The 25204-nt window shown below is 49.4% G+C and overlaps 1 protein-coding gene across 5 annotated transcripts in view; it reads left to right on the forward strand.

Moving 5' to 3' along the window:
• The window catches only part of BCAR1 (BCAR1 scaffold protein, Cas family member), a 42071-nt gene extending 21303 nt beyond the window's left edge, over positions 1-20768 (forward strand). For 4 of the 5 annotated variants that reach the window (XM_060185162.1, XM_060185165.1, XM_060185163.1 and 1 more), the window contains exons 2-7: positions 6313-6912; positions 11386-11550; positions 11736-11852; positions 12672-13772; positions 14386-14475; positions 19768-20768. In XM_060185162.1, the coding sequence (XP_060041145.1) occupies positions 6313-6912; positions 11386-11550; positions 11736-11852; positions 12672-13772; positions 14386-14475; positions 19768-20280 (2586 nt within the window). In that variant the 3' untranslated portion in view covers positions 20281-20768. The remainder of the gene's footprint in view (positions 1-6312; positions 6913-11385; positions 11551-11735; positions 11853-12671; positions 13773-14385; positions 14476-19767) is intronic. The other variant, XM_060185166.1, reaches the window with a different exon arrangement.
• Positions 20769-25204: the final 4436 nt, after the last annotated feature.

A 25204-nucleotide genomic window follows, 5' to 3' on the forward strand; every position in this document is an offset into this window, starting at 1 on the left:
GAAAGACAGACACCTGCAGACCTGCTTCACCGCCTGTGAAGCGACTTCCCTGCAGGTGGGGAGCCGGGGTTTGAACCGGGATCCTTATGCCGGTCCTTGTGCTTTGCGCCACCTGCGCTTAACCCGCTGCGCTACAGCCCGACTCCATTAGGTGTGTATTTTTAAAAATTATTTATTTATTTATTCCCTTTTGTTGCCCTTGTTGTTTTATTGTTGTAGTTATTATTGTTGCTATTGATGTCATCTTTGTTGGATAGGACAGAGAGAAATGGAGAGAGAAGGTAAGGCAGAGAGGGGGAGAGAAAGATAGACACCTGCAGACCTGCTTCACTGCTTGTGAATTGACTCCCCTGCAGGTGGGGAGCTGGGGGCTCGAACTGGGGTTCTTACACCAGTCTTCGCGCTTTGCACCACCTGTGCTTAACCTTCTGTGCTACCACTTGACTCCTGATGTGTATTTTTTTAACCTGAAGTCAACAAACTCATTAAATACAGCTTGAAAAATCCTGAAAAACAGGCAGAGAAGCATCCCTCATTGTCGCAAACATCAGCACTGCTATTCTTTCCCCCATTTTATAAGTTTAAGTGATGTTGATTGGAGGCCTAATTTACCCTTTAGTGCATTTGTAACTGTGGTAATCAGGTTATGATGTCAGACCCTCTAAGGGTCTTTGCCTAATGATCATCTTGGTGCTATCTCTGCTGGCTGTACCCTCACCTGCATGTCCCCATCCCCATAGCTACCTGCCTGGGTTAACTTGTTCCTGGGGAAGACAGACACACACATGCACACACAGACTCTCTCTCTCTCTCTGTCTCTCTCTCTTCTGACTCTCCTGTGCTGACCTTCTCCCAGGCTAGAGACTCTTAGAAACAGGCTCCTCTAGCTGGTGCTTCCCTGAGTCTAAGCGATAATCCTGGAGCTGAAAGTCCCTTCTGCCTGTCTGCCTCTGCAGGGGGTATCACCCTTCACAGTGATTCTAGGTCCACTTCCCTAGTCCTCAGTCTAGTGCTTTCTGGTCCCAGAAGGAAGTATCTCCCCAGGCTAGGATGAAGTTCAACACACCCCTCTTGGCTCTGTGGTCCATGCTGCCACTTCTTGTTTCTGCCCAGGGTGAGTAAGACCTGGACTGAGTCCTATGAACCCAAAGAAGCCTCACACAAGTACCTTCCTTGCTCCTGTCCTCTGCAGAACTGACCAGGCTTCCTGGAGACCCCCTGTACACCTCTGCACCCAGCTTAAGTCTGACACCTGCCCAAGGGGACCAGCGACAGCAGGAGCTAGAGACTGGAAATGAAGCCTCCCCAGCCAGGGCTCTTTCACCTCCACTTAGGTTCTGGGCCTGCTGTAGGTGCCAAAGCCACGTGTGTCTCTCTGTCTCTCTCCTCTCCCCGGTCAACTAAGAATAACAAATATCGTGGTCCAGGAGGTGGTGCAGTGGCTAAGGCACTAGACTGTCAAGCATGAGGTCCTGAGTTCGATCCCTGGCAGCACATGTACCAGAGTGATGGCTGGTTCTTCCTCTCCTCCTATCTTTCTCATGAATAAATAAATAAATAAATTCTTTTTTTTAAAAAAAAGTAATAACAAAGATCACCTGAGAATGCAACAAAACAAGACTCAGAATACTTTGGGAACCCAACAAGTCATGGGTGGCTCGTGGACAGAGAGGGGACCTAAGGAGAGATTCCTGGGGCTAAAAGCCAGTATCTACTCAGGAGGACTGGTAACAGTCCGGGCAGTTTGCCAGTTGAGGCGCCACCTCCCGTCTGTTTTTACCAACAAAAAGACTGCTGACGGGAAGAGAGGATCCTGTCAAGGCTCACCAAATGCAGCCATGAGTCTCCATTGCTACTGTCCGTTGGAGGCTGGAGCAGCAGCTGGGAGACCTTGTGCTGACATCGGGGGCAGAGACCTGATCAAGCAACTCAGGAGAAGACATCCACTCTCAGTGGTCTGGAAGTAGAGCTGTATAGTGGCAGTCTTTCCACGTTGTTTTCCCCATGAATTCAGAGACGCGTTGAATAATTGACTCAGAGCTCATGGAGTACAAACAGGATTTGTTAAGAAACTCAAAATCCTGGTCAGAAGAGCTCACTCTTCATTTTGTGTTGGTTTTCTGATGGGGTTTTTTGTTTATTTTGTTTTGTTTTAGTGAGAGAAAGAGATACAGAGAGAGACCAGAGCACTGCTCAGCTCTGGCTTATAGTGATGCTAGGCATTGAATTTGGGACCTCAGAGTCTCAGGCATGCAAGTCTTTTGCATAACCATTATGCTGACTCCCTAGTCCTCTTCTTCTTCTTCTAGCGTTTGCCCTTCTTCCATAGCCAGTCAACAGCGTCAGGTTGAGCCTGATGTAAAGTTTCGAGACCTCCTTTGAATCTGGAGAGGTGGCAGTCGTTGACTATGTGGGTCATAGTCTGTCTGTAGCCACAGGGGCAGTTTGGGTTGTCTCTGGCTCCCCAGCGATGGAACATAGCGGTGCACCGGCCATGGCCTGTTCGATAGCGATTGAGGAGGGCCCAATCATAACGAGCTAGGTCAAAGCTGGGTTGACGCTTGCAGGGGTCTGTGATGAGGTGTTTGTTCTTTACCTCAGCTGACTGCCAACTCTGTTTCCAAGAGTCTGGAACAGAGGAGTTCAGTGTAGGCGTAGGGGACCAGATTGGGTGACGAGATGTCAAGCGTTGGACAGGGTGGGCGAAGATATCCGCATATATTGGCAGGTCCGGTCGAGAGTAGACGTGGGAAATGAACTTAGATGATTCTGCATCCCGACGAATATCTGGCAGGGCGATGTTGCTAAGAACTGGCAGCCATGGAACCGGGGTGGAACGGATGGTTCCAGAAATGATCCTCATGGAGGAATATAATTTGGAATCGACCAAGTGGACATGGTCCTCTGATGGTCTTTTTACCTTTTCCTTGCTAAGTTGTGGGAACTCCTGGCTTCTGAAATAATCCTTTTTGTCATTTTGGAGAACTGCTAGTTTAGTGTACATCATTCATAGAGGGTCTCACTTTGAGTAGGTTGAATTTTCTCTTATTGCTGTGCTTCAGGAGATTTGGTTTTGGAGGTTTTGCTTTGTGATTTTTCTCTACCTCAAGTCACAAAGCTATTCTCTCGCCATTTTCTCTACTAGTCTTTTATTTTTAATTAATTAATTTTATTGCCACCAGGGTTATTGCTAGGGCTCAGTGCTTTCACAACAAGTCCACCTCTCCTGATGGCCATGTTTTCCTTTTTTCTTATATTTGATAAGACAGAGGGATTGAAAGGGAAAGAGAAGAAGCACCTGTAGTGGTGCCTTACTGCTTGTGAAGCTTCTTTCTGCAAGTGGGGACCAGGGGCTTGAACCTAGATCCTTGCACATGGTAACGTGCTCAACTAGGTACAACACTGCCCAGCCCCTCTCTATTAGCTTTTAAAGTAGATCCTTTCAAGTTTAGGTCTTTAACGAGCCTTTGTTTATAATGTAGGCAAGTATCCAAATGGATTTTTTTTCTTCCTCTAGCCAGTGAGTTGTAGTATCACGTCTAAATACAGTCTTACCCCTTCCCCTTGTTGTATGTTACCACCTGTGGTGTCCACCCATCCCACACAGAGCCTCTCTGAGCCCAGTTCCCAGCCCCTGGTACTTGTCCCTGCTCACTGATTTGAAGTTATGCCACACCAGGGAGTCAGGTGGTGGTACACCTGGTTGAGTGCATATGTTACAGTGTGCAAGGAACCAGGTTCAAGCCCAGGGCCCCCACCTGCAGGAGGAAAGCTTTGCACATGGTAAAGCAGGGCTGCAGGTGTCTTTCTGTCTCTCTCCCTCTCTGTCTTCCTTTCCCTCTCGATTTCTGGCTGTCCCTATGGAATAAATAAAGATAATAAAAATTTAAAAATTAGGGAGTTGGGCAGTAGCGCAGCGGGTTAAGCGCATGTGGCACAAAGCACAGGGATTGGCATAAGAATCTGGGTTCAAGCGCCCGGCTCCCCACCTGCAGGGGAGTCGCTTCACAGGCGGTGAAGCAGGTCTGCAGGTGTCTGTCTTTATCTCCCCCTCTCTGTCTTCCCCTCCTCTCTCCATTTCTCTCTTTCCTATATAACAATATCAATAACAACTACAATGATAACTACAACAACAATAAAAAAGCAACAAGGGCAACAAAAGGGAAAATAAATAAATATTAAAAAATTTTTAAAAAGAAAAGTATTTAAAAAATTTTTAAAAATAGTTATGCCACCTCATATGACTGAGAATGTGAGTGCCCCTTTCCCTTTCATTTCAGAACTTACCTGTTTATTATTTCTTTAATGATTATTTGATTCTAGAAGGATTATATTTCTTTTGCCAATTTTCTAAAAAAAAAGGGGGGGGAAGGGAGTCAGCAGTAGCGCAGCGGGCTAAGCGCAGGTGGCACAAAGTGCAAGGACCAGTTTAAGCATCCTGGTTCGAGTCCCCGGCTCCCCACTTGCAGGGGAGTCGCTCCACAGGCGGTGAAGCAGGTCTGCAGGTGTCTTATCTTTCTCTCCCCCCTCTGTCTTCCCTTCCTCTCTCCATTTCTCTCTGTCCTATCTAACAACAACAATAACTACAACAATAAAACAACAAGAGCAACAAAAGGGAATAAATAAATAAAGATTTTAAAAAATTCATTGGTGGGACCAGGAGGCAGCTCACACAGTAGAGCACAGACTTACCAGGTAAGAGGCCCGACCTCCATGTGGCATCAAGGAAAACTTCACAAGCAGTAGTACACCACTGCTGCTGTGATATCTCTCCTCTTTGTTGTCTTTCTCTCTGTCTTTCACTCTCTATTTGGAAAAAGAGAGAAAGAAAAGAAAAAATAAATTAACCTGCTAGGAGCATGGAATCATACAGGTGTGAAGCACTAACAAAGCTTTGATCTCAAAAACAAAAATTAAAAAATTCCGTTGGCATTTTTATTGTCATTATAATTTAATAAGTAAGCTAGAATGAATTGGCTTTTTTAGTGCTTAGTCAACTCACCATGAACTTGGTATATTTATCCCAGTGTTCAGGTTTCACTTTGAGCCCCTGGACCACAAGCATTTTTTTCTTCTTAGCTCTCCTGCCTGACCTCTCTGCTTGGTTAATTCCAGGATAATTTGTAACTTACGCTATTGTTGTGTGGTCTTTACTATTGCATTTCTCTTTGGTTGTTTGTTCTTCCTGATTTTTTATGGTTTCTTCCCTCTCTCTGCGCTTTTCTTCCTTTTTTTTAATTATTTTTTTCTTTGGGCTGTGGCACTGGCTGGGCGGCAGGACGTGGAGCTGGGAGGGTGTGCTTCCTGTTTTCCTCCCAGTGTGATGACCATCAGTGTCGTGGCCACTGTTCTGTTCTCCACAGCTCGAGTCTAGGTTGTGGTTTGACTTTGGCTGTTTTGTTTTTGTTTTTGTTTTTTAATGGTCTTAGTTTTTTTTTTATATATTTATTTATTCCCTTTCGTTGCCCTTGTTTTATTGCTGTATTTGTTGTTGTTATTGATGTCATTGTTGTTGGATAGGACAGAGAGAAATGGAGAGAGGAACGGGAGAGAAAGATAGACACCTGCAGACCTGTTTCACCGCCTGTGAAGTGACTCCCCTGCAGGTGGGGAGCTGGGGGCTCGAACTGGGATCCTTCCAACAGTCCTTGTGCTTTGCACCATGTGTGCTTAACTTGCTGCGCTATTTCCCGACTCCCATTCAAGCTATTCTTAAGGAAGTTGGGCGATAACACAGCGGGCTAAGCGCAGGTGGGGCAAAGTGCAAGGACCGGCATAAGGATCCCGGTTCGAGCCCCTGGCTCCCCGCCTACAGGGGAGTCACTTCACAAGCGGTGAAGCAGGTCTGCAGGTGTCTTATCTTTCTCTCCCCCTCTGTCTTCCCCTCCTCTCTCCATTTCTCCCTGTCCTATCCAACAACGATGACATCACACATAACAACAATAATAACTACAACAATAAAACTAAGGCAACAAAAGGGAATAAATAAATATATATTTTTAAAAAAGAAAAGCAAAGCACAGTGTATCCACTGGGAACTTGCATTAAAAGGAAAAAAAAAAGTATTTTGATTGCCACCTCTGGGGTGTTGGTGGTGACTGGTGGAGAGGCCTTTATGCTCATTTGAGAAAAGCCAGGATCAACTGGACCTTTTTGCTGGGAGCAGTGAGCACAGAGGTGCCAGGATTCTACTCATCCTACTTAGTTCCTCTCTTAGTGTCAAGGCCAGATGCCTTGCTGGTCCCAGAGAAGGTCCCAGCCTTCGGTGCATTCCTCCTGCCCTCATACTTTCCTATATTCTCTCTTCCCCAGAATGTGCTGGCCAAAGCCCTCTACGACAATGTGGCCGAGTCCCCAGATGAGCTGTCTTTCCGCAAAGGTGACATCATGACGGTTCTAGAGCGGGACACACAGGGCCTGGACGGCTGGTGGCTCTGCTCACTGCACGGGCGCCAAGGCATTGTGCCAGGAAACCGCCTCAAGATCCTGGTGGGCATGTACGACAAAAAGCCAGCAGGGCCTGGGCCTGGCCCTCCTGCCACCTCAGGCCAGCCTGGGCCTGGCCTCCATACCCCAGCTGCCCAGTATACACCCACGCTACTCACTGCCTACCAGCCTCAATCTGACAGTGTCTACCTGGTACCCACCCCCAGCAAGACTCAGCAAGGTCTCTACCAAGCCCCTGGGCCCAGCCCGCAGTTCCAGTCTCCCCCAGCCAAGCAGTCACCTGCATTCTCAAAGCAGATGCTCCATCACTCCACCCCAGACCTATACCAGGTGCCCCCAGGGCCAGGCAGCCCTGCCCAGGACATTTACCAGGTGCCACCCTCTGCTGGAGTAGGTCACGACATCTACCAGGTCCCACCATCCATGGACACTCGCAGCTGGGAAGGGGTGAAGCAACCACCAAAGGTAAGACCACCCATCCTGACTGGGGAGGCCTCTCCTTGGCTCAGACCCTGGTTTCTAGGCTCAGCAGGGCCAAGCCAAACACTCTTGGGGTCACCGTTATTTTAGCAGCAGGACTTTCCTGGGATGATGAGGTGGTCTTCACTGGTAGTGGTGGGGGGAGGGGGCTTCATGGTGGCAGGCAAGCAGTGGCACTAAGGGGTGCAGATAGAGAGATAGGGAGCCCAGGAAAGGAAGAGGGTGTGAGGGTTGTTGAAGCACATAAAAGGGAAGACTTCAAGTGTGGAGCATGGCATGTTGGGCTCTGAGAGTAGCAGGAAAATGAGCTGAGCCACAGAGACATACCTCAGACACTATAGTTTGGAGATGAACCATGCAGGGCTGACCCTACTGTCAGGGACCATGGCTCCTTCTGTCTTGTTGCTCTGCTTTCCTCAACCTCTGGAGCTCCAGTCAGCAGAAGAAAGGAACAAAGGAAAGAAGATTGCTTTCTCATTTTCAGGACTACACCAAACTATAGGTCTCTGCTGACTCGGGTCAGGTTGAAACACATCTTCCTGCTTGTGGAGCCCTGACTCCACTGATCCTACTTCCTGTCCTACCTACTCCTTTGGTCTCCTGCCAGAGACTGGTGGTAGAAATGCTCCACGCTGGACTGAGGTTGCTTACAAGATGACTTTGGAAGGAGTAGAACCCCATCAGGGGAGCACCTGTCCTATTGGGAGGTACCAGGGAGCAGTGTCTGGACTGTGAGCCTCCGGACAGGACATGTCCCTTTCCCCTATAGGTGTGTGTGTGTGTACACACACGCACACGCGCACACACACACACACACACACACACAGTCACGTAGTCACACACAGAGACTCATCTATGAGCACTTAAATACATGCTTATTGATAGTTACAGTCTCACATACAGACGTAGTCACACTCACAAACATAGTCATACTTACACAGATACACAAGCACAGTCTGCTTGATCTACACATCCTGGGAAGGCATGCTTTCTCCCATTCCCAAGTCCTCACTCACAGCTATTCTAGTGCATCTGTGGAGCTGGGAAGCAGCAATGTGACCTTTGGACTGGTCATGGACTCAGACCCATGTTAGGGCCATTAGTTTAGTTGCTCTGGAATGTGAGGGGTTTGTTCTGACTGCTGCTACTGGGCTCACCTGGCTAGCCTTTCTCTGCCTAGGCCCCACTGCCCTGACGTAGCTGGTCACCAGGAAGGAGAGCCATTTCCCAAGGTACAGGTACCCTTCCCTAAAGTGCATCATTATTCCTGGTTTAGGGAGAAACACACTTGCTTTTATTTTATAATCATAAGAGCAGTGTTTGTGATAGAAAATGCGTAATACATGAAAAAGGCTAGAGATAAGATTCTCCAATCAAGAGGTAATCAGTGGAAATTTTTGGCATATTTTATATCTCATAATATTTCTTTCACAGATTTATACACATACATTTGCATTTTGCAGTTGTAAATCCATTAGACATTAGTTACCAAAAGTGTTTTCTTGGGTTATTAGCCTCCCCCCCCACCCAATGCTTGATTGTAAAGGATACCCATATTTTGCTTTAGTGTCCCCTTCCCTAGAGACAGGCTGGGGGCGTTTTCTGATTGCATGGCTTGATTGCAAACAGTGAGGCAATGAGTATCTTGCTGTGTGCACCTGTGCCCACATTTTAAGATTGTGCTTTCATAAGCCTGTCCTCCCCCTCAGGAGCTGGGGAACTGAGATTCCTGATACCAGAAGTAGTGGAAGCTCCATCAGAGCTGTAGAACTGTTAGAGAGGCTGGTGTGTGAACCTGGGAATAGCAGGAAAACCTCACATGAGGCTGGTGCCAGGAGGAGTGAGACACCTGGGACCTGGAGCAGAGCTGCTAGCATGACTAGGAAAGACCCCTTAGGCTTTAGGAAGCAGAGGGCAGGAAGTGGGGCCCCTAGAGAGAAAGTGTTTTTGTGAGGTCACTCTTGAGGAGTGCTTCTGGGTCAGTGACTGCAGTTGTGCCTAAGGGGACAACCAGCACTGGGTCCGGTGGCTGAGGAGACACAGATGAGCTCAGTCCTATTCTTTTGGATTCCACCCCCACCCCATGCGCCCTGGGGGGCTTGTCTTCTCCCTAGGTTCCCAGTTACAGTCCTTGGGGAACCCAGGAGATTAGGAGGGGTGTGACCCTGACTCTCAAAGAGAGGTTAGTCACCTACTCCTCTCATGGATGGGGGTTAGACTGAGGCCAAAATAGGCACCCCAGTCACCTGTGGAGGTGTCTCTTTTGCATAAATGTGAGACCAGCAGCAGAAGGTGGTCTAGGCCCCAGGGCAGAATACGTGGGTGGGTGGGTGGTGGTGGTGGTGGCAGAAGATGGTCACTTGGTGGCTTCCTGTGAATCTCTGCCTGCACATCTGACAGTAGAGACTCTGCTTGTTTTCTCTGCCTGTCGGTGCCTGCCTCCTCCCCTCACTGTGGCTGTTTCCCAGCCCCAGGGGCCTCTGTGCTCTGTTAATGGGGCCTCAGGTGTGGAACAGGGCAGGGTGCTTATGATTAGTGGACTCAGCAGTTCTCTGGAGAATTAGCTTCCCTAACTTGCCTCACAATTTTTTTCTAACGGCATCCGTCTCTGGCCAGGAAGGCTGCTTCTAGAAGTAGCAGGCTGCCTCAACTTGTGCACACCCCTCTTCAGATGGTCCCCACCAGCCTCCAGGAGGCAGAAGGAGCCTGGAAAAGCCTCAGGCCTTGCCTTGAGGCCCCGCCAACCTGCCACGTCCAGCCAACCCTGCTCTTGGCAGGTTCCCGTGTCTAAAAATAGCTCTGGAAAAGACTCCAGTCTAGGGCTGGAAGAGGGAGATGAGTCTGGAGAGGCCCGCCAACTCCACTCCCAGACGGAGGGGTGAGGTGCAGTGGGGTGGGCGGGGAATATCCCTCCTAGTCATTCATTGAGCTGGCCTGTCTGTCAGTGAGTGAGCCATCTCTCTGGTTCCGCTGGAGGCTGCCCAAGAGGCCCAGTGTTCCCAGTGTTCTGCTCAGTTCTGCCACACTGCCCTGGAGGCAGCAAGGGATGCCCTGCCAAGCCCTGGGTAGATCAGTAAAGTGCCAGTGCCCACTGGGGGTTGGCCCCCACTGCTCCTGTGGTGCCAGCCTCCCATAGCCTGCAGCCTCCAGCATGCAGAACCTGCTGTGTGGGTGTCCTGTGGGCTGGACACAAGGTTCTGGAGGCTGTTGAGCCTCCTCTCCACTGCCCTCAGGGATGTGTGGGGAGGGTTTGAGTCAACCCTGTCCCAGATGTCTTCTTTGATTAGGGAACAAAAGGCCTCTCTGAGAAAGGCTGAGCAGGGAGCCCTATGGGGGAGGTACCCGCCCAGAGCTACTCTAGGGAATCCTGTCCTCACCTCCCACAGGCCTACCCCTGCCCCCACAGACCTTCCCACCAGGCCTCCTCTAAGCAGATCTGCCCTCCTCCACAGGGCCTGGGTATTTGTGGACTTGGTGCTGGCTCTCCCTTCAGGGCCCCAGCACATACCCCTGGATCATGGGGAGGGAGTTCCTTTCTGGGGAAGAAGGTTTCCACTTAGGCCTTATCCATCTGTGGCAATGGTGGTTTCAGAGGCCCCATGGGTGTGGTGCAGGAGAGTGGGCATCTGGTTTTAGTCTTGGTCTCTCCCCCATGCCCACAATTGACTTTCTAAAGTAGCCCTATTCCTCTATCTGCCTGGAGATCTATCTATAAGTCCTCCTTGACTGCCCTCAGGAGTCTCCCTAAATTATGAGGAGGGGGTGAGGAGAAAAAGGGGTGCTGCTTGCTGCTCTGCTAGGCTACCCTCTCTCTGAAGACCCAAGATTCTTCCTGTGGGGTCCTGTAGGCCTGGCACCTATATCTCATTTGTCTTGGAGCCAGAAGATGGCAGCTGGACCTTGTGGTTGGGTCAGCTCCTTGCTGGGGATTTCTGAGATAGATACAGTTGGGAGGTATTTTCAAGCAGATGCCCCCTACTGAAGGCTGCCTCTCACCCTGCCTGTCTCTATCACCCATGTGCTCCCATCTCTGGAACCCTTTTTGTCATCCAGCTGTAGAGACCTTGTTTCCTGACAAGAACCAGACAGTTCTAAACAGATCCTGGCATGTCTAGTATACCCAGTACACCCTAAACACTGCATGTCATGAGGGAAAGACAGAAAAGACAAAGGCTTAAGGACTAATACTTGTGGCTCAAGAGGTCGCACAATAGGACTGCATTAGATTTTCAGGCATGAGGTTCCAAGTTTGATCCCAGAGTGATGCTCTGATTCTCCCTCCCCTCCAGTTAATGATAATTAGAGAGGAAAAGAAGGAGTACATTTCTTGGAGCCCCCATCAGTAGCTTATATGCCTTGCTCACCTCACAGGGGAGTGGACTCTCCCTGAGGACCTAGGAATGGTTCTTGGAGACCTGTTTCTAGGGCCAGTGGTGAAAAGCAGCTTTTTGCCCACAGGTGGTGGTGCCTACCCGTGTGGGACAGAGCTATGTATTCGAGGCCTCCCAGTCAGAACAGGATGAGTACGACATCCCACGTCACCTGCTGCTGGCCCCTGGCCCCCAGGACATCTATGACGTGCCCCCTGTTCGGGGGCTACTTCCCAGCCAGTATGGTCAGGAGGTAAGTGTCAGGACTAAGGTGTGTGTGTGTGTGGGGGTCTTCTTGACCTTGGGTTAGGGAGCTCGACTCTCTCTGCACTGGTCATGTACACCACAACCTGGTATTGTGGACTCTGTACTCTTTCTATGACCCTCTCTCCCCCCATGGCCCTGGCCCCTGTATCACTGTCCCTTTTCTTCCCCTAGGTATATGACACACCTCCCATGGCTGTCAAGGGTCCCAATAGCCGGGACCCATCACTAGATGTATATGATGTACCTCCCAGTGTAGAGAAGGGCTTGCCATTGTCCAACCACCATGCGGTGAGCATTTGGGAAATGCTGGGGCCTTGTGGACGGAGACTTGGGTGTGTGTTGGCTCTGGGCATGACTGAGTGCGCTGGGGTGACAGCTGTTGTCAGCCAGAGAGCATCAATAGGCCTGACTCTCAACTTCAGCTCTGTCCCCCCCTATTTGCTTTGTAAAAGGTCCTTTTGATAAGCTGTGTGCTATCTCCTGGTCCTCAATAAAAGAACCTTTTGGAGGGCCTCATTCATTGGGTTTAAAAAGGATTACATGGGGTGGGTCAGTGGGGGCAGCTGGGAGGATTACACAGGATGTCAACAAGAAAACCACAGAATTTATCATCCAGGTCAGAACACTTTGAAGAGCAAAAGGATAATGAATAATAAGACAGGGCATCAGGCACAAGCTAGACTCTGTTGGGCATACCAGCATGTCACCATTCTGAATATAACATGCAAATAGTCCAGCCAAGTACCTGCCACAGAGTAGAGAATACACATGGGGCAGTGGTGGCAGCAGTAGTGTTGGTGTAATGTTGATCACATGGGACACTGTGGCAGCTGACCTCTTAATAAGTGTTTGCAGTTGTGTTCTCACAACAAATGTATGATTGTGAGCAGGCAGGTACCAAGAAGCCCAGTCACCTATCTTAGGTAACAACTAGCAAGCTGTAGAGCTAGGATTTAGAACTCAGGTCATCTTGCACCAGAGTCAGGCTCTTTACCGTTAGCTGCATAGATAGTAGTCGTGTGTCTGTACTCAAGATGTCTGTATGTGTGGCTGGGCTGCTGGACGGGCAGATGAGTAAGTGTCCTTAACCGTCTCTGTGCCCCTCAGGTATATGATATCCCTCCATCTGTGAGCAAGGATGTGCCTGATGGTCCACTGATCCGTGAGGAGACGTATGATGTGCCCCCCGCCTTCGCCAAGGCCAAACCCTTTGATCCCAACCGACACCCACTGGTCCTAGCACCCCCTCCGGACTCACCACCAGCTGAGGATGTGTATGATGTGCCACCCCCCGCACCTGACCTCTATGACGTACCCCCTGGCTTACGGCGGCCTGGCCCCAGCACCCTCTATGACATTCCCCGTGAGCGGGGCCTTCATCCTGATGCGGTTGATGGCAGTGTGACTGATGATGGTGTGTACTCGGTGCCACCTGCAGCTGAGCGAGAAGCCCCGGCTGATGCCAAGCGCCTGTCAGCCTCGAGCACAGGCAGCACGCGCAGCAGCCAATCGGCCTCTTCCCTGGAAACAGCGGTGCCGGGCCGTGAGCCCCTGGAACTGGAGGTGGCTGTGGAAGCCCTAGTACGGCTGCAGCAGGGTGTGAGCTCTACTGTAGCCCATCTCCTGGACCTGGTTGGCAGTGCTGGCGGGGGTGGGGGCTGGCGCAGCACCCCTGAGCCTCAGGAGCCCCCGGCACAGGACCTGCGAGCTGCTGTGGCTGCTGTCCAGGGGGCTGTAAGTGAGCTGCTGGAGTTTGCCCGCAGCGCCATAGGCAACGCTGCCTACACCTCTGACCGCACACTGCATGCCAAGCTTAGCCGGCAGCTACAGAAGATGGAGGATGTGTACCAGACACTGGTGGCCCACGGTCAGGCCCTTGACAGTGGCCGGGGAGGCCCAGGAACCATTCTTGAAGACCTGGACCGCCTAGTGGCCTGCTCACGGGCTGTGCCCGAGGATGCCAAGCAGCTGGCCTCTTTCTTGCATGGCAATGCTTCACTGCTCTTCAGACGGACCAAAGCCCCTGTCTCAGGGTCTGAAGGGGGAGGTTCCCTGTACCCTAACCCCACTGACAAGGCCAGTAGCATCCAGTCCCGGCCTCTGCCCTCACCTCCCAAGTTCACCTCTCAGGACTCACCAGATACAGATGGGCAATATGAGAACAGTGAAGGGGGCTGGATGGAAGATTACGACTATGTCCACCTGCAGGTGCGTGCCTCCTGCCCCACTCAGGTTCCACACCCTCACAGCTTTATCCTGGAGCCCCTGAGTGAGTGCTTACTGCCCCACTTCTACCCACCTCCTGGCTCTTGTGGCCAAAGGAGGCTTTGGGTCCTAACCAGGTCTCCTTGAGTTCTCTCCTCTTGCTTTGACCCCAGATAGCCCCCGAAGGTTCTATTTGGGGTAGATTCTGAGGTATAATAAAAAACAAAGATACTTTCAGGTGAGGAGGAAATAAATAAAGTGCTGAGATGGAGGAGGGATGACCTCTAAAACTGACCTGTTGCCACCAAGTAGGTATCCAGAATGAGAGCAGACGGGTCACATTCCAGCACAGGGACCAGGGACTCTCATCAAAGGGGAGCTCTAAGGGGAGGTCTGGTGTGGGACCTGGGGCAGAGAGTTTACCCAGCCTCTTCCTGGGCTGGCAGGAGACTGAAGGAGTTGGAGATCCGGCTTCAGAATTGTCACCTTCCTGGGTAGTCATGGTGCTGGCCTGAAAGCAACAGACAGCACCACCTGGTGGCCACTTGCTTTGCACTGCATCCCACTGAATGCTGGGGGCCTTTGGCTCAGCCCTGTCTTTGTGTCTCCCCTCCAGGGGAAGGAGGAGTTTGAGAAAACCCAGAAGGAGCTACTGGAAAAGGGCAACATCATGCGACAGGGGAAGGGCCAGCTGGAGCTGCAGCAGGTGAGGATGCTCAAGCACATGGGCGAGACTTAGGTTGGTGAGAGCTCCCCTCAGCCCTTGGAAGCCATCTCCAGAGTGGAATTTCCCCTGTGCTGACTCAGTCTTCTTGTATTTATTGGGTCTGTTTAAATTAGTAGAGTGATGGATCATTATAGACTGCTTAGCACGTACATACAGGAAAGTGTAAAAGTGCAGAAATGCCTCTCATAGCCAGAGACTGAGCACTGAGGCAGTTTCCATTACTGCTCCGGTCTCTGGGAGCCTTTTCTTGAGTTTGAAAAGACGCTTTGTGAACACTGATATGTGCTTGTATATATCATGTGTGAGGACCTGGAGTAAACCCTCCAGATACCACTTGGGAGCTTTTCCAGCAGTGTTGTGGTGCCCCTCTGCTTTCTGTTTCTCCCTTTTCTCTGTCTATCTTCCTTTCTGTAGTCTTTTATCTACAGGGAGAGAGAGAGAGGGAGAGAGGAGAGAGAAAGTGAGAGATACCACCAGGAGCAGTGGAACTGTGCAGGTGTGGAACACTCAGCAGTAGTAGCCTTGGCAGCAAACAAACAAAAAAAACAACCTCTGTGTAGGGGGATAATTTAGCAGGTAGGAGCCAGGCTAGCATGTGTAAGGCCCTGGATTTGATACCTGGCACCACATATGCCAGATCAGTGATGTAGTTTCTCTTTTATACTCGAATAAAAACACTTTAAATTTTTTTATTAATGAGAAAACCAGAAAATTCCTCCTACATATGTTTTTTCAGGGGTCAAACTCTGAACTTCATGCTTGTAAGTCTAGTGCTTTACCTATTGCAGTACTTCCCATGCCACAAAAATTAATAAAATGTTTTTTTAGTGTAAAATGCTTAGGTAGGGCATCTAGTCCATAGAACATGCTCAGAAAATGAATAAATAGTAATAATTACAAAGTAATGGTATCTCTACTGAGTTAAGAAATAGAATATTTCTGGGCTGGGGACACAGCATAATGGTGATACAAAAGACTTTCAAGCCTGAAGCTCCAAAGTCCCAGGTTCAGTCCCCAGCACCACCATAAGCCAGAGCTGAGCAGTGCTCTGGAAGCTCTCTCTGTGTATCTTTCTCTCTGTATCCCTCTTTCACTAAATAAAAGATTAAAAAAAAAAAAGAAATAGAATATTTCCATGTACTTTATCCTCTTCCTCTGTACTCCAGCATTTATTTGTTTATTTTTAAAGGTGCAGAGAGAGAGAAATCACAGCACCAAAGCTTCCTTCAGTGCAGTGGAGGACAGACTCAAACCTGGCAATGCCTGTCGCACACATGGCAATGCAACACACTAGTCAAGTGAGCGATTTATTTTTTTTTTCAGCAGAGAGCTCCATTTTATTTATTTGTTTGTTTTTTTGCCTCCAGGGTTATTGCTGGGGCTCAGTGCCTGCACTACAAATCCACTGCTCCTGGGGGCTATTTATTTATTCCCTTTAGTTGCCCTTGTTATTATTGTTGTAGTTATTGGTGTTATTGATGTTAGATAGGACAGAGAGAAATGGAGAGAGGAGGGGAAGACAGACGGGGAGAGAAAGATAGACACCTGCAGACCTGCTTCACCGCCTGTGAAGTGACTCCCCTGCAGGTGGGGGGCCGGGGGCTCGAACTGGGATCCTTACGCTGGTCCTTGAGCTTTATGCCACATGTGCTTAACCCACTCCGCTACCACCTGACTCCCCCTAGAGGCTATTTTTTCCCCTTTTGTTGCCCTTGTTGTTTATCATTGTTGTTGTTCTTATTGTTGTTGTTGGGTAGGACAGAGAGAAATTGAGAGAGGAGGAGAAGATAGAGAAGGAGAGAGAAAGATAGACACCTGCAGACCTGCTTCACCTGTGAAGCGACCGCCCTGCAGGTGGGGAGCCATGTGCACTTAACCTACTGCGCTACTGCCCAGCCCCTCCTTTTTATTTTTAAGGTGAACAGTACGCCAGGCATTATGGTAAATACTTCACGTGCTTTCATCTTCCTATAAATGTTGTTATGTAGCTGCTCGGATTAGTCCCACCCCCTCCCCTTTTTTTATTAGTGATTTAATAATGATTGATAAGATAAGAGGGGTACAATTCCATACAGTTCCCACCACCAGAATTCCATATAACCTCCTCCCAATTGGAAGCTTCCCTATTCTTTATCCCTTTGAGAGTATTATCTTTATGGGGTGCAGAAGGTAGAAGGCTTCTATAATTGCTTCTCTGCTAGACATGGACATTGACAGTTTGATCCATACTCCCAGCCTGTTTCTATCTTTCTCTAGTGGGGCAGGGCTCTGGGGAGGTGGGGTTCCAGGACACCTTGGTGAGGTCGTCTGTCCAGGGATGTCAAGTTGGTGTCATGGTAGCATCTGCAACTTGGTTGCACCACTCTGTTCTCCTTTGTCCTTTTCAGTACCCTTTTGCCAATTTACAAATGAATTATAATATTCCACTGTGGTTCCTCTTTGTCCCTTCCTCTATAGTTTCTCTCCTACTGGCCTGGAAATTCTGCCCTCACTTGGAATTCCCAGGATTTAAAGTGTTTTTGTTTGTTTTTTGTGGAGAGTTGGCCAGGTGTTGTTCTCAAGCTGCCATCTTGACTCTACCATGAGCTATTTATTTAACCAGTCCTCTGCTGGGGGAAATTTTATTTACTGTCAGAGTTACTTTTATAAGTGATGCCTTGATGACATAATTTTTTCAAATATTTGAGTAATCCCTTAGAAAAATTACTAGAAACTGGATTAAAAGGTAGGGGTTTGTGAAAAGACTATAAAGATGCAGAAGCCCTAGACTAAGGACATATGTTACATGTAAAATACAGACTCATAAAGTACATTAACAAGGAAATTCATTATTCCACCTTTAATAGTGAAAATCTGGGAGTCAGGGCAGTAGTGCAGCGGGTTAACTGCACATGACGCAAAGCACAAGCACTGGCATAAGAATCCCGGTTCGAGCCCCTGGCTCCCCACCTGTAGGGTTATCACTTCACAGGCAGAGAGAGAGAGAGACTACAACTGCTAGGAGTGATGGAATTGCACAAATGTGGAGCCTTGGCAGCAAAAATATAAAATAAATTGTCAAAGAAGAGACCCAGGAATAGCTCACCTAGTAAAGTACATGCCTTGCCATATGTACCTACAGTTCAACCCCAACCATTATTGGCTAATCTTGTTTTGTTTTATTTAGCCCCTAGCCCCTTTCCCTCCAAAGTATGTTGAAGGTATACCATTTTATCTACAATTATCAATACTATTAGTGGGTGGTACTGAGAGATAACTTAGCAGATTTTTTATAGGTTTATTTTTTTTTTTAAGATCTTATTTATTAATGAGAAAGATAGGAGGAGAGAGAGAAAGATCCAGACATCACTCTGGTACATGTGCTGCTATGGATAGAACTCAAGACTTGATGTTTGAGAATCCAGTGCTTTATTCACTGTGTAACCTCCTGGACCACAGTTGTTAAGTTTTTTAATTAATGTTTCTTTCTTTTAAATGCTTTTTAAATTTTTTTCTTTTTTTTATTTATAAAAAGGAAACATTGACAAAACCATAGGATAAGAGGGGTACAACTGCACACAGTTCCCACCATCAGAACTCTGTATCCCATTCCCTCCCCTGATAGCTTTCCTATTCTTTTTTTTTGCCTCCAGGGTATTGCTGGGGCTCAGTGCCTGCACCATGAATCCACTGCTCCTGGAGGCCATTTCTCCCCCCTTTGTTGCCCTTGTTGTTGTAGCCTTGTTGTGGTTATTATTGTTATTGTTGATGTTGTTTGTTGTTAGATAGGACAGAGAGAAATAGAGGAGGGGAAGACAGAGGGAGAGAAAGATAGACACCTGCAGACCTCCTTCACCGCCTGTGAAGCGACTCCCCTGCAAGGTGGGGAGCTGGGGGCTCGAACCGGGATCCTTATGCTGGTCCTTGCGCTTCATGCCATGTGCACTTAACCTGCTGTGCTACCACCCAACCCCCTAGCTTTCCTATTCTTTATCTCTCTGGGAGCATGGACCCAAGGGCATTGTGGGATGCAGAAGGTGGAAGGTCTGGCTTCTGTAATTGCTTCCCCACTGAACATGGGCGTTGACAGGTCGACCCATACTCGCAGCCCATCTCTCTCTTTCCCTAGTGGGAAAGGGCTCTGGGGAAGTGGGGCTCCAGGACACATTGGTGGGGTTGTCTGTCCAGGGAAGTCTGGTTGGCATCATGCTAGCATCTGGAACCTGGTGGCTGAAAAGAGAGTTAACATACAAAAGCCAAACAAATTGTTGAACAATCATGAACCTAAAGGCTGAAATAGTGCAGATGAAGAGTTGGGGGTCCTCTATTTTGTAGATAGCTAGTAGGCATTTTTTAGTTATATTCCACAGGGCCTGTGGCTGTACTATTTTTTTTTTCCCTGAGCCTGAAATCTGATATGCAGGTGGATCCAAGTTATTGTCTGGGGAGATGATGTCGTAGCTGGAAAAGGACCAGAAAGCTGGCTCAGGGAAGAGAGTAGCTCCCTAATATGGGAAAGGTGTATAAATATTGTTGACTGTAAACCCCATCAATTTGATGTGATCTGGGGCCCATATTCAGCTTAGGAGTCTATGTGACCTCTGCATCCCTGTAGATCCAAGCTCACATTCTGTGGTCATGAGTAGGAACATTGCAAGCTGCCCCAATATTGACCCATCTTTTTTTAAAAATATTTATTAATGTGAAAGATAGGAGGAGAGAAAGATTCAGATATCACTCTGGTACATGTGTTGCTGTGGATTGAACTCAAGACTTGATGTTTGAGAATCCAGTGCTTTATCCACTGTGTCACGTCCTGGACCACAGCTGTTAAGTTTTTTAATTAACGTTTCTTGTTTTTTTTTTAATTTTTCTATATTTATTTTCCCTTTTGTTGCCCTTTTTTTTATTGTTGTCAAAGTTACTATTGTTGTTGTTGATGTCAGACAGAGAGAAATGGAGAGAGGAGGGGAGAAAAAGACACCTGCAGACCTGCTTCACTGCTTTTGAAGTGACTCCCTTGCAGGTGGGGAGCCGGGGGCTCGAACCGGGATTCTTACTCTGGTCCTTGCACTTCGCGCCATGTGCACTTAACCCGCTGTGCTACCGCCTGACTCCCCTCGGTCCTTGTCCTTTGCACCACCTGCACTTAACCTGCTGTGCCACCGCCCGACTCTCTGGATCATATCTTTCTAGATGATCTTAGCAGAATAACAATACCCCATTTTCTAGCAGTTACCTTATTTACCCCTTTTCCTTTGTGGTTTTTACTCTGCTTTCCCTCTGCCCCAGCTGAAGCAGTTTGAGCGGCTGGAACAGGAGGTATCACGACCCATAGACCACGACCTGGCCAACTGGACGCCTGCCCAGCCCCTGGCCCCGGGTCGGACCGGTGGGCTGGGCCCCTCGGATCGGCAGCTTCTACTCTTCTACCTGGAGCAGTGCGAGGCAAACCTGACCACACTGACCAACGCCGTGGAGGCCTTTTTTGCAGCCGTGAATGCCAACCAGCCACCCAAGATCTTTGTGGCACACAGCAAGTTTGTCATCCTCAGTGCCCATAAACTGGTGTTCATTGGGGACACACTGTCCCGGCAGGCCAAAGCAGCCGATGTGCGCAGCCAGGTGACTCACTACAGCAACCTGCTGTGCGACCTGCTGCGTGGCATCGTGGCCACCACCAAGGCCGCTGCCCTGCAGTACCCATCTGCTGCTGCAGCCCAGGACATGATGGACAGGGTAAAGGAACTGGGTCACAGCACCCAGCAGTTCCGCCGGGTCCTGGGCCAGCTGGCAGCCGCTTGAGAGTGGGTGTGCAGAAGGACGAGGGTGGGGCAGAAGGCAATGTTGGTCTCAGCTGCCCTGAGAGAGTCATCACATATGAGCATGGGGACAGGCAACCCCAGTTCTGCCTGGGCCTGGTGCCCCAGACTCTCCAGGTATTTGTATATATTTATAACAGGGCAGACTGGGGTCAGTGCCTCTTCCTCTGAAGAGCCTTCAAGAGTAGTGTGCCCAGGAACTAAGGTCAAGGAGCTAGCTGATGGTCTGCCCTGAGCACTGTGGGCTTGGGTACATGGCAACTGTCAGACCAGACCAGGTGCCTCCACCCACCAGGCCCCAGGCTGACCCCGTCCCATGATGGTGCCACTCCCCCCACACACACAGGGCAAGCACAGCTGCGGAGTGTTCCTTCTCAGCACCAGGAGAAAACACTAGACATATTTTTCATTGTTGGCTTTCCAGTCATCTGACTAATAGTCTACACTTAAAAATAAAATTTTTAAGTTGAAGCTGTCTCCTGAGGTGGGAAAGGGCCCATGGATGGGAGGCTAGTTGTGTCTTGCCTACAGGTACCACAGGTGAAATGATGGAGAAGTTCAGGTGTTCCATGTGGCTTCCTAGAAGGTGAAGGAGAACTATGCCCTGGGAGATGGCTGGGCCAGGGAGGGCTGGGGTGTCTCCTGCAGGGTGGAGAAGGGGGCACTGGCCAGTCCTGGGCTTCTAGGAGCGTTACTGAGACCAAGGTATAAGGTTGGAAAGACTCAGCACAAGTAACAGCTCTGAGACCAAATGAGAGCAGATGCCAGGATCAAAGCAGCCAATATCAGGGTGAATACTGACAGGCCCTTTCACCCCCAAACAGAATCCCTGAACTGAGGGCCCACTATTGGGGGATGCAATTCCATACAAGAAACTCAGAACTTTGATTTAGGCTGATTTTTTAAAACTTTTTTATATATTTTATTTTCCCTTTTTGTTGCCTTTGTTGTTTTATTGTTGTAGTTATTGTTGTTATTGATGTCGTCATTGTTGGATACAACAGAGAGAAATGAAGAGGAGAGGGGAAGACAGAGGGGGAGAGAAAGACAGACACCTGCAGACCTGCTTCACTGCTTGTGAAGCGACTCCCCTGCAGGTGGGGAGCCGGGGGCTCAAATCAGGACCCTTACGCCGGTCCTTGCACTTTGTGCCACATGCCCTTAACACCTGTGCGCTACCACCTGACTCCCTTATTTTATTCTTACTGCATTTAATTACTATATAGAGACAACCAGAAATTGAGAGGGAAGGGAGTGGTAGAAAAGGAGAGACACCTGCAACACTGCTTCACCCCTCGAAAGGCTTTCCCCCTGCAGGTAGGCACAAACAACCCTGGGTCCTTGCACATTGTAACGTGCACTCAACCAGGTGCACCACCACCTAGCCCTGAAACTCAGAACTTTTTATCTGAAAAAGAAGCTTATAGTTTCACTTAGAGAATTTTTTTTTTTAAGAAGGGTACACTAGCACTTCACTGTTCCACCATCCCTGGAGCGTCCTCTGGTATTATGGTGGTCCTGTGGGCAACTCCTGTTGGGGCTTGAACTATGCCTTCATGTTTGGTAAATTATACACTCTATTCCTACATGTGGAATTCTTTCCAAAGCATTGTATTTGGGGAGCTGGGAGATGAGTAGTAAGCTCCCACTTCTCAGCCCTGGGTGGGTCAGAATTGGTCTTCCCTGGACTTCCGAGGTGAGCCTGGCACCCCACTGAGATGAGCCAGGATTTATAGCTCCCAGCTATAGCTAGTCTGCCTGTGAACTTGGGCCTCAGTTGCAGAATCTTTGCAGAAGTGGTTAGGACAGTTGACTAGCTCTCATTTCTGAACTTGACAAGGCAACCCCAGTGAAGACAGCCATCCTCCCACCCTCACCTCCGTGGTGAGTGAAGGTACAAGTTTTTCTCATTGACTTCATTTGGGTTCCACCTAATGCAGAGGTGGAATTCTGTTGAACCTCATTTACCACAGCAATAAACTGGGGACCCAGGTATGCACTCGTGAGAATGGTAGATCCCAGCTGTTGCCCACCAGGGTTCAGACACTGTCTTTCTGGTAGACCATGGTGCCACCAGGGTCACCCTATGGGAGGAGAAAGGACGTGTATGCAAGTCAGAGGATTGGCAGGGTCCTGGTGACTAGGGTCTGCCGAGTCCCAGGGGTGGCCCACACCTAGATCCTTCCTTCCATCTGGTCAAACAGCACCCAAGCAGGGCCAGGCAGTAGCGCAGTGGGTTAAGCACACATGGAACGAAGCGCAAGGACTGGCATAAGGATCCTGGTTCGAACCCCCAGCTCCCCACTTGCAGGGGGGTTGCTTCACAATCGATGAAGCAAGTCTGCAGGTGTCTGTCTTTCTCCCTCTCTGTCTTCCCATCCTCTCTCCATTTCTGTCCTATCCAACAATGGTAGCAATAACAACAACAATAATAACAACAAACAAGGGCAACAAAATGGGGAAAAAAATGGCCTCTGATGGATTCATAGTGCAGGCACTGAACCCCAGCAATAACCGTGGAGGCAAAAAAATAAAATACAGCAACCCAGATCTGCCATTTCCTCCCAGGGACATTCAGTGGCTTCTCTAAACAGACTGCAACACCCAGCTCCCAGACAAGGGCAAACCCCCTGGGCAGCCCCAGCACCGCCTGGACAGAGCCAGTCCTCAGGGACATTTGTTTTCCAGGGCAGGATGATTGTGTCAGGGGCCAGGAGCACCCCCAGGTCTGACCAGGCAGGGACAGCTCAGTGAGGCCCAGGGCCAGGGCATACCATGCAGGAGGACACGCCACTGGCGCCAGCACAGACCATGACGTCGGTGATCTTGCTGCCCCAGAACTTCTTGCATTCGGCATTGGACAGGAGGGGCAGGGCGGCCTGCTGCAGCTTGTCAGGGGTCTTGTTGGCTGCAGGGACAGAGGCCAGGCAGGGTGTCAGGGGCCCTCCTCCCAGTGCACCCAGGGGCCAGAGACCAGGGCCTGCCTGAATGCCACTTCCCTTGGGAACTCAGTCCTTTGTGATTCCACACCTAGAAGTTTTAACTTCATTTCTATTTCATTTTATTTATTGCCACCAAAATAATCCATTAATGGGGCTTGGTGCTTGCATGACTCAATTGTTCCTAGCAGCCCTTTATTCCGCCCCCCCCTTCCTTCCTTTCTTTTCTTCTTTTTTTAAATAAACCAGAGCACTGCTCAGCTCTGGTTTATGGTGGTGCAGAGGATTGAACCTGGGACTTCAGAGCCTCAGGCATGAGAGTCTCTTTGCATAACCATTGTGCTATCTACCCCTGCCCTTCTTTTTAAAAAATACATATCTATTCCCTTTTGTTGCCCTTGTTTTTTATAATTGTAGTTATTGTTGTTATTGATGTCATCACTGTTGGATAGGACAGAGAGAAATGGAGAGAGGAGGGGAAGACAGGGGAAGAGAAAGATAGATACCTGCAGACCTGCTTCACTGCTTGTGAAGTGACTCCCTTGCAGATGGTGAGCTGGGGGCTAGAACCAGGATAAGTGCTCATCCTTGCACTTTGCACCAACTGTACTGAACCCTCTGCACTACTGCCTGACTCCCCTTCCTTCCTTCCTTCCTTCCTTCCTTCCTTCCTTCCTTCCTTCCTTTCTTTCTTTCATTTGAGAATCAAGAGGTACAGAGGAGGCACCTACAGCACTATTTTACCTGCTGGGTTGGCACCTGAGTCTTTAAAGAGACCTCAGGCCCCCCTTGATTTCCCTGCCCAACCCCTACCTCCTCAGCTTCCCTCACCAACAGGGCCACATGTCAGGACCAGGAGCTGAGGGTGGTGGGGCTAGGAGTGGGAGGGCACCAGCAGTGATGACCGTGCAGGCTGAGAAGGGCTGGGGACAGATGTGAGGAAGAAGGAGAGATGGAGTTGCCCCTGGCTAGGGGTTAGAGAGAGGTCTTGGACCCTCCCGTGTCCCCTGCTTCTGGGTGACTCGACATCTGACTTCCTGAGCCTTGAATTCCTGAAGCTGCTGCCAAAATGAAAATAAAGGGGGCCGGGTGGTGGCACACTGGGTTAAACTACATAGTATACATAGTACAAAGTGCAGGGACCAGCACAGGGAGCCGATTTTAGCCCCTAGCTTCCTACCTACAGAGGGGTCGCTTTGCAAGCAATGAAGCAGGTCTACAGGTGTTTATCTTTCTCTCCCCCTTTCTGTCTCCCCTTCTCTCTCAATTTCTCTCTGTCCTATCTAACAGCAATAGCAGCAACAACAATAATAACAGCAGCAGCAATAACAACAATGGAAAAAAAGATGGCCTCCAGGAGCAGTGGATTCATAGTGCAGGCACTCACTAAGCCCCAGTGATAACCCTGGAGGCAAAAAAAGAAAAGAAAATGGAGACTCCAGAGAAACCCTGGGTGTGAAGGAGCAAGGAAATAGCTCAAGTGGCTAGAGTGCATGCTTTTCCACATGAGAAACCCTGGTTTTTATTCCAACCACCCGAGGGGAGCACCATGGAGAATGGAATGATGTTTTGATGTCCAGTCATATAGAGTATACAGAAACTGGATGGGGGCGGCCACCTGGACACATCACACATGCACACATCTCCCTACTCCATGTGGAAAAAAAAAAGGTGGGGTGAGATAGCTCCAGGGATTCCCATTTTATTCCCTGAATGCACCAATCACAATCTGCCCCGCCACCTGCTCCTTATCAAGAATCCTTGGGCTGAGAACCTTCCAGCTCTGGTGCAAGCCTGGGAACGAGGCAGCCTGGGGGCAGGCAGGGATGGCTGGGAATGTCCCCTGGAGCCACAGATGTGTGGGACCCACAGCAGCATGAAGACCCCCTACTATGAAGGGGAAACAGTGTTGATGCAGGGCTGCCATTGCTCTCTGCACCACATACCCTCTCCAGCCTCTCCCTGGGG

The sequence above is a fragment of the Erinaceus europaeus genome, chromosome 2 (assembly GCF_950295315.1).
Source record: "Erinaceus europaeus chromosome 2, mEriEur2.1, whole genome shotgun sequence".
NCBI classification, from domain to species: domain Eukaryota; kingdom Metazoa; phylum Chordata; class Mammalia; order Eulipotyphla; family Erinaceidae; genus Erinaceus; species Erinaceus europaeus.